Source organism: Curcuma longa, chromosome 18 (genome assembly GCF_044706935.1).
Source record: "Curcuma longa cultivar G26 ecotype Majalengka, Jawa Barat chromosome 18, ITB_CL_G26_1.1, whole genome shotgun sequence".
Classification (NCBI taxonomy): domain Eukaryota; kingdom Viridiplantae; phylum Streptophyta; class Magnoliopsida; order Zingiberales; family Zingiberaceae; genus Curcuma; species Curcuma longa.
Window position 1 is genome coordinate 1,893,668 of NC_133878.1, and position 9,540 is coordinate 1,903,207.

A 9,540-nucleotide genomic window follows, 5' to 3' on the forward strand; every position below is an offset into this window, starting at 1 on the left:
AAAATCAAACGACACACTACACAAGTCTACGATAAAAGAAAAACTGCAACGGCAGAAACAAACCACGAACACCACATATAAGGATACAAATCTCCACAAACCACATATCGAAAACACAATCCAGAATTACACAATCAAATAAAATCCGAAAACCATACGAAGTATCCCAAACTGATACTTCTGTTGTAAGATGAGGCAGTCTGGCAGAACTCCAAGCTTCAAAGTAAATCTCCCTATCTGCTATCTGGGGAAGAAGAAAGGAAACCTTAAGGTCTGGGTAGTGAGTATAACATATTCAGTGGAATATTAGATAGAAGTGCACAACATATATATAAATAAATAAAGATATCAAAGGATATACAGTCTCTACAAATGATACATAAGGAAAAAAGTCAATACTACTTAACAGGTAATATGAATCATGTGAATTCAAACCATGCATGTAATATCACACAATGCAACAATCATATATCAAACAAGTGCAACAGTCACACAAAGATGCTGTAAAACTACAAATGCAGTAAAATAATTTATCAGCAAATGCATGCACATATGCAACACACATCACAGGCAACATGCATGGTCACTGTTTGCACTCGCCACCCTCAAACACCAACACAATGAACTGGGGTGCACGACAGGATAACTACACACATTCCAACAACAGACCACTATACGTGAGTGGGGAGCGGGAAAAGTATCACAAGGGAGCTATCTAGTTGCCTGGTCACTGTTTGCACTTAACATCCCCAGACACCCACACAAAAAACTGGGGCGCACGACAGGAATCAACCATTCCAACAACAAACCAACTACACGTGAGGGGGAGGGGCAGTATCCCAGGAGAGCTATCTAGCTAGTCCTGGTCGCACCCACACAGTACTATAATGCTCTCACTCCTGTACCACCATCAACAATGGTCTAGTGAGAGCCAACAACAACAACAACAACAACAACACTTAATACTAGCATGTAGATGTTATGATGCGCAGCTCAACAAATAATCACTACATCTATCATGATATGCTCAACATCAACCAAAACAAGCCATCACAGGTCAATAATAACGAAATGAGACTGTATTGATGACAATTAGATTATATCAAAGGTCAACCGACATGTATCAAGCAATGAGTGAAACAAGGATAATAACAAGATAATTAACAAGTGAAACAAGGATAGCAATAGGATAATTAATAATTAATAATAATTTTATAATAATTCATGCACTATGAACGAAACTTGTATTGACCAAGTACAGGAGTACCCACCTGATATGATGCACGTCAAATACAAGAACTCCTAGAAAATATAACCTCGTATATAGCAGGATCACAAATCATGGTACTGCAAATATAAAATACAACACCACTAAATACAACGATATTTTAAATTTTTCAATAAAGTAAACCCTAACCGAATTTTAGATTAATTTAACCCATCCAAATTAACCTAATCTATTCTCATCAATCACTAAATACAATTCTGTATCCCACAACAGATCAACCGCTAATTAACCTAATCTAATCCACTTAAATCCATAATCTTAATCCATACTTAACCAACCAGATCCAACCTATCCCAACTCAGAACCTAATTTCTTATCTGATTGTGCCTAATCAAGCTTGCTCCATTAATTCAAGCTACAAATAACAGATCCATCCCATTGCAATAGACCGAGCTCCATCAATTCACACAAGCAACCACAACAAGCAACAAATCCAATCAGATCCAAACTGAAACTCTAAAATCCAACAGTACAACCAAACCTCACCATTCCAATAAATCTTCAACCGGATCAGTCCAAATTTGTTGCCAAACAAGGGTTAACCGAATCAAGCATTCTTACCTCAAGACCGAACCCTAATCAAGCTAATCATCGAAATAAAACCGAATAAACAGTAACAAGGCAAGAACCAACAAAAACCAAATCCAAAAAAATTCAGGACAAATCCTTAAGAATCTGATCAAGATCAAGGAATAATCTAACCAGGTTCAAGACTTACCTAAATTAGAAACCCTAGAATCCCTAGCTCAAGCCCGATGCTTCACGATCAAGATCGATTCTCCTCCTCTTGGCCGAATTCAAGAAATCCCATCGATCGGTTCCAATCAAGCTGTGAGGTACAAAAAACCTCAGAAATCCGAAGAAATCCAACGAAATCAACAAAAATTTTAGCTCTTACCGATCAAGACCCTCAAAATCGAGCTCCTGCCCTATTCACATCGCGCCAACCGCCGGCACCCGACAGCTCTCAGATACTCTCGGCAAGGGCTTTGGTCGCCGGCGATTCACCTCGGCGTGGGCACGGTTGTGAAGGAGCGCGATCGCTCGGTCAGGGGAAGGAAGAAGCAGAGAAGAGATTACGAGTTTCGGGCGGAACAGTGATTGCGATCGCGGTTTAAAGGATTCTTAACGGGTTTAACCCGACCTGAACCACTAACCAATATCAAATGGCTATTAAATGGGCCTTAATTGGGCTCTAAATTGGGGCTGGTTATTTGGGCTTCTAATTGGACTAGTGGGCTGGTTTAATTAACTACCAATTGGGCTCCATTAATCCCCCTTAATCCTTAACAATTAGGGTTAATTTGTTTACAAATAACCCCTATAATTTCTTGTATTTTACAAATATAGTAAAAATTATTACTAATTATTGTCAATAAATATAACTACTATTTTAATTTTGTTCTTATTTATCTTATAGTTGAGTGATGGTTACAATATGAAGGATCAACTCCAAATTTGAAAAAATTACAATACGAATTCTCTCATAGACAATATCTTCAAGTGGTTGTGAAAGAAATTGGACAACTTTCTCCCTCATTCATATAAAAGTACGAAATTATCTTTCTTATTGTTGCCTGGAAAAGATAGTCTACGTTCATTATAATATGCATCTTCAACTAAGAGCAATAACAGAAGAGAAGGAAGAACAAGAGTCTGGTGATGTAGACCCATATGATATTGATTTGTCTAAACAATGATCCAATGATGGATTGGTGGAGTGTTGTTGAGGTTAATAATCCATTGTTTGATGAAGCAGGAGATCCACTACGACTATTTCAATTTCATACTCGACTGATTGAAAAAATACAAGTGCAAGTTAGAGGAGATATCAATCAGGAAGAAGATGATGATGAAGCTTTTAATCAAAAAATTTTGATTTTTCGGATCTAGGCCTAGACGTTCTCAAACATCCCAACCTTAAATTCAACCAAAGTCCGTAGATAAAGACAAAGGTAAAGCTCCTGCTACTTTTACTAAAGAAAAGAAAAGTTAAAACTCCCACTTTTAAGGAAATGGATCAATTGAGAATTAGTGATGAAACATCATCACCTTTCGACATTGTAGTACGATAAAAAGTTCAAAATGATAGTGATGTCGATAGCAATGCAAGTACTTATTGGAAGTGATAACAGTGGTGATGCATTTGGTAGTTGTAGAACTTATGTTCCCCTACTCCATCATCGGAGCCTTGGACATGTGAGAAAGATTACCTACATGCAATCCAAGATGATAATTATAGAGCTATAACTATTAACACTTAGTATCAATGTCGATCTAAGGTTGACAAACAAAAGGAAGCTCATAATTATCAAGATATGAGGGAGAGTTTAGTTGAGATTGATTCTGATCTAAATTCATCATACTCTTAGTCTTTTTATTATAACTCTGTTGCATATATGGTGATCCATCATATCAGAGCTTGGGAACGTATGTTTATCCTTATCCTGTGCTTGTATCTATTTTGATTCCAATAGTGTCAATTCAAGTCCAACTTCCAGTGGTGAATCGAGACATGCAGATGAACATGTGTAGAAATCAATATCAATATTGTATGTCATGAGATGATTGTTTAATCTGGGCGTTGGAGAATTATGGAGTTGATCTAACTAGAATGTTGCAAGAACTAATGCTTCCATCTGATTCACGCCACTCCTTTTGGTATAATAAGATAACATATTATGATGTATCAACTATCAATTTTAATTCGAGTTATTGATAGATCAATTTTCTTTAAAGAAAAATATATTTACTTGTTTTTGTTTAACAATATTAAGTTGTTCAATAATTGAGAACTTATCTAAAATCAATATACAATTTATTTTTAAATTATACACAATAAACATATTTATTTAATAATTACTATATATATATAAATAAAAGTATCGAAATCGGCACGACACGACACAATACGATACTAAAACCGTATCGTTCCAGTCTGGGGTCGAAACCTTGACGCGGATCGAGATTTTAAACCTTGGGTAAGATCCTTTATTTTTCTCTTTCTCCCTTTAGCTGTTCTATAGATGTTCATTTTCCCTTCTTTTGTATCAAGCTATCCAGATAAACATTCGATAATTTTATTCTTGACTTCACTTATTGTTTTCTTGATCTCTTTTTTTTTGCCTACTATATACATTTTAAGTTTTCACCATTCTTATAAGTGCACAGTAATTACTAGGCAGTTCGTTTTTCCATCATTTCGCCTGTACTTCTTTATTCCATCATTAAGATTCTTTTTTTGGTGGTACTTGTCTTTTTGATTCACTGAGTACACTCTTGGTCAATATTTTCAAATTTAATGTTGTCTTATCCTATGTCTTTCTTTGTACTTCTTATTTTTAACTTCCACCATTTGATCGTAGGAATAATGCACTTTTTCCTTCTACTAATACTATGCTTGAGATGTGTATCTAATACCACTAACTTATGTTGGGTAGTTAAATTTCCTCCAAGGATGAATTTTTGTATCCCTTTTGAATGTCATCATTATTCTCTAGTAGGGTGCAATATTATTCCTTGATCAGTTAGTGGTATCTAATACAACAAAAATTTTCTAACAATAAGAAAGTCAATTTGCGATTTAGTATTACCACTTTTAAGCATAATCAAATGTTCCTATCTCTTCTTAAAAAACGTATTAATTATTATAAGTTCATATGCTGTCGCGAAATCGGAGATAACTTTTCTTTATAAAAAACGCATTAATTATTATAAGTTCATATGCACCCTATCATATTCCTCATTTCTTGCTACTATATGTCCTATTTAGATCTTCTATTAAAATCATCTCGTTTGTCAGAATTTTTTGTATTACCTTATCTTGATCTTCTCAAAACATATATTTTGTGTTTTTATCTAATCCTATTTGAGGTGCACAAATACTAATTACATTAATAATTTCTTTTGCTATCACTATCTAAGAGTTATAATCGTATTTATTTTTTAATTACTTCTACTACTGTCACGTAACGAGCTATTTATAACAATACTTACTACATTTTTCGTTTATCCTTTCTTCTTTACCGTAACATAAAACCTGAGTTTTCTATCATTTTTTTGCTCCCCTACTTATTTTGACTTTTGTACACATAAAATATTAATTCTTTTCCTAATCATTGTATTTACTATCTTCATTACTTTGTCAGTAAGTATTTTTATATTCAGTGTTCCAAATTTAAAACAATCGATATTCTTATAATGTTTGTTCTTATCCAACGGTGAGAACTTTTATATATTTAACATTACATCCACGTTCTTATGGAGATGTAATTGTCCTTGTCAAAATATTATAGTCGGATCTTGTAGCGCGTTTCTTCCAAAGAATAACCTAGCATTAGTTTAATAATTTGATGGATTCATATATAACATTTGTTTATGTTTTATATTGGCTGGCAACCTAACGCAGCCCTCCTTTATCAGGGCTTGAGACCGGCCATGGCAGGGTTTATCCCCCATGGCAAAGTTGGAAATAAGATAAGAGTCGATGATTTTGGAAACATAACAAGTAGCTAAAAGCAAAGAATGTCAAAGGGTTCATCAAATTAGGGACTTTACCATGATCCTATAGCTTGCCACCCTACTAATACTCAAAATGGTTATGCACTTGTCTGATTAAGGGTTATTCTCAAATTTAATTGCCTGTCTTATATATGACGGAAGCAGTGCAGCCATTCTCTTTTAAAAACAAAGACACTAAAAAAACTTTTCTCCAACAATGGTTATATTATTGAGGTATGACCCTTGAAAGTAGAGGAACACTACCTAAGACCCTGCTATAGCATTTTGGCATAGCAGCTAAAGGTCTTAATTAAGAAACAAAACTTCCCTTTTTCTTCGGCCAAACATTGCACAATAATACAAGTACATGGTTGCCTTTTTACCCCCTTTTCAGAGCCTCATAAGATATCCAAATCCTATGAATTGGGGTAATAGCAAGCAAGTCGTGACCAACTGCAGTTTCTCGATTTACTTCCTCACAGATGGTCGTGGGGCCGACCGTGTGGGGCCGACCGTGTGGGGCCGCTAAGGTGGCGGATTCCACCTTTTTGCAGAAGGGGTAATAGCAAGCAAGCAATTATAACTCCTAGTGGCAGTAGCCCTTTGAGGAAATTCAAGAGCTGTATACTAACAAACCATAAAAGAAGCCCTATGCTATTGTTACAAGGTTAGAACTTAGGAGTCCTATTCCTTGCTGTAGCGTTCAATTAGATCTGAGCAATTACCTTGAAACCCTATTGTCCACTTTATTACAGCCATAGCAAGGATTGATAACACCAATCACAAACCCTTAAAACTCAACAAAGCATCACCAGTCCCTTTGGAATTCAAGAACAAGATTTAGGTTACACAACATAGGAAAAGATGTGCAAACAATTTAGCACAGTGAGTCACTTTCTAAGTCACCATGACATCAACCCTGTTAGATGGATGATGCCCCAACAATGGGAGAGAATCCTACCTTAAGATTGGACTTCGAGATTTTGCTGACACTTAGTTCTTTGTCAAAAATACCAATTAACTCCTAACTGCTGCTTTAAACAGAAAAAAAGGGTTTAGGGAAAATTTTGGATTGATAACCACGGAAGAAGTCTTGAAGACTTACCCCTAGAGGTCATTTTAGTCAAAACTCCTGTTCCTCTATTTACTGACTGCTCAATGCAAGGGAAGGAAGAAGGTTCGGGCAATAACTTCTATTGCTAACTAAAACTCACTGGTAAATTCAACATCGCTTCCTTGATACTGCTCATTTAGAAAACAGCAGCTATTGAAGATGAGGTGTGAGATGGAAGACAAAAAGTTCACAGTGAAGAAGAGTTTGATTCCTAGCCCCTACTTGTTTCTATGATAGTTGAAATGTTGCTAGCCCGGTCTCTTGCGTTTAACACAGATATAGCAGAATATATCTTTCTTAATTACCCTCTTGTTTTCTAATCCTAATATTTTATTAGTTTTTTAACATTTTGTTTTCAGTCCAACCTGCAGGGATCCTGAAAGCATTAATTTCTAATGGATTTATATAATCCTTTACCTCTTGAATCCTCCAACTGATTCCTCTCTTTCCAAATCCAGAAAAAATAAATGATCCGTGTTTTTATTACTTCATAATGTTATCAAATGAAAAAAGGATCCCATTCAGCGCATGGTATTAACTGATAATACCTTCCCTCTTCCACGATATCCTTTTCTGCACCATCATTGTTGCCTATGCTCCTTCTGCATCGACAATCTACACAGTGCCCCTGCCTCGTGCCCCTGTACTTGTGACATCACACATAACCTCTGTTTCCTTAGTTCTCAGAATCCTGCCTCTGCTAGGACTGTTCCCTGCCAGCGCACTGAAGCAGTCAGTGCTGCTGCTGCTGCGCTACTTTCCTGCTCTGTATAATGCACAATGTTACTTCTGATGCTGCTCAGTTTGCAGGTGACCTGTGTTGCTGTCCATATGAGCCACTCTCAGTCTCTGTCCAATCTCCTGGATAACAAATTTGAGCATTCCCAGTGAATGTTTAAATTCACCTTACTATCACAAACTCGTATTTTTCAGTGAAAATTGCTCTAGTATTTCTCTAAATTAGAATCCCTTGTGATTTTATGCAGGTACCAACTATCAACCAAGAAAATGGTGTTGCTGGCAATGAACCAACTCCAACTCTGATGAAGTTTCGGTCAGACCATGCCTTGAAGTTAAAGAAAACACAGGGGAAGGTAAAATCTCTGTATTTGTCTTGATTCTAAGTAGCTAGCCAAAATAGACATTCAACAAAGTTGTTATAACCATAATTTCCATAAACAGTGCTATACTAACCAAAGGCTGTCAATGATGATAAAAAACTGATGTAATTCTCTTTTATTTTTTTTTCAAGTTAAACGTAATTAACATTATGAGTTCTGAAAATTTCAGGTGTTCTTTGGACAGAATTTGGTCTGCAAGGAATCACTCTTACCCCCCAGAGGAAGTAAAAATATTGCAGTTGGAGATCCTGTTTTTGTGCTTCAAAAGTACTCTTCTAATTTTGATGCACCAATCTGAGTACTAGGGAAACTGGTACTCTGGTAATTTACTAAAAAACTATTTAGCCTTTAGTATATTGGTAGACCATAATAGTAGTTGGCATGTAAGCATGATGCAAGTCAACATGGTAATTGATTTTCTGTCAAATCTTTACAAGCAAGAACTGTATATTATGAATAAGCCAATATACACTTTTTTTTTGGAAACATTTGGAAGGATATATTGCAAATAAAAGGATAAACTTTGGTGGATATTGTGGCTATAATGAAGTTTGAAGAGATAATTTGTAAATAATGTTGAACTCTACTGCCAATTAAATTTCCCCTAGATTTAGTCCTCTGGAATAACATGTTCTTATTGATGCCAAGCTTCTTCTTAGCAAGCATTTAGTTCAAGGACTCACAAAGTACCATATGGTTCTTGATATGTGATTTGTTGTCTTCCTGAGTATCCTTTTTTGACGACAGCTGCTATATTGCATGGATCTGAATGTGTAAGTAACACATTTATATATTCTTCATAAAAATTTACGATTCAGTCTTTAGTAACTTTTGATTGATTTACTAGGTTAGGAACGCTTACTGAGTTGGCCATATTTAGATACTTACACTGATTCATAACAAGTGTTGCTTTGATGGATTTGGATCCATGGTTAATGCTCACTGAGTATGTTGGAAAAAATGATTCCTCTCTTGTGGTTTGTTTTACTCATGCTATTTTGATGATTTATAATTATGATTCAAGTTAGGTGTGCATTTGGTGTTGGTGCATCAAGTGTACCGGAGTTGTGACAACCAGGAGTTAGTAGATCTAGGTGATCAAGTTAGACTTTAGTTCGGATCGAGAGACTTCAAGGTTAGATAACTCAAATTGAGGAGTTTCGATGTCGCACATTGTGGATAAAATGTGAAGCTGGAGTTGGGCTTGGAACTCGAAGATGGTTATCAAGGTTGAATGAGTACCGAAAGACATGTAAGTTTTGTAATGAATTGCATCTTGTAGTCTTGAGTTAGTTTCCGAGCATAAATTGTTGCGTGAATAAGATTTAGCTTTTAACTTTTGTTTCTTATTTAGGGAGCTTCATTTTCAAGTATAAGTGTATATGATATGTTATCTTGAGCTTTGGGATTGATCTAAAATGGTTAGTGAGTTAAATAAATTGAGGACCTTAAAACACTCTTGGACCCATGCTTGGTCAATCAAAGGGGTCCCTAGGTCAACCTAGGCATATTTGGTC

At 35.7% G+C, this 9,540-nt stretch overlaps 1 protein-coding gene and 1 pseudogene across 1 annotated transcript in view; both read left to right on the forward strand.

Moving 5' to 3' along the window:
* The window catches only part of LOC141812203 (uncharacterized), a 35,831-nt gene extending 27,277 nt beyond the window's left edge, over positions 1-8,554 (forward strand). The window contains exons 7-8 of the mRNA XM_074700242.1: positions 7,889-7,996; positions 8,193-8,554. Of these exons, the coding sequence (XP_074556343.1) occupies positions 7,889-7,996; positions 8,193-8,321 (237 nt within the window). The 3' untranslated portion in view covers positions 8,322-8,554. The remainder of the gene's footprint in view (positions 1-7,888; positions 7,997-8,192) is intronic.
* On the forward strand, positions 2,720-7,793 carry LOC141812281 (uncharacterized; annotated as a pseudogene).
* Positions 8,555-9,540: the final 986 nt, after the last annotated feature.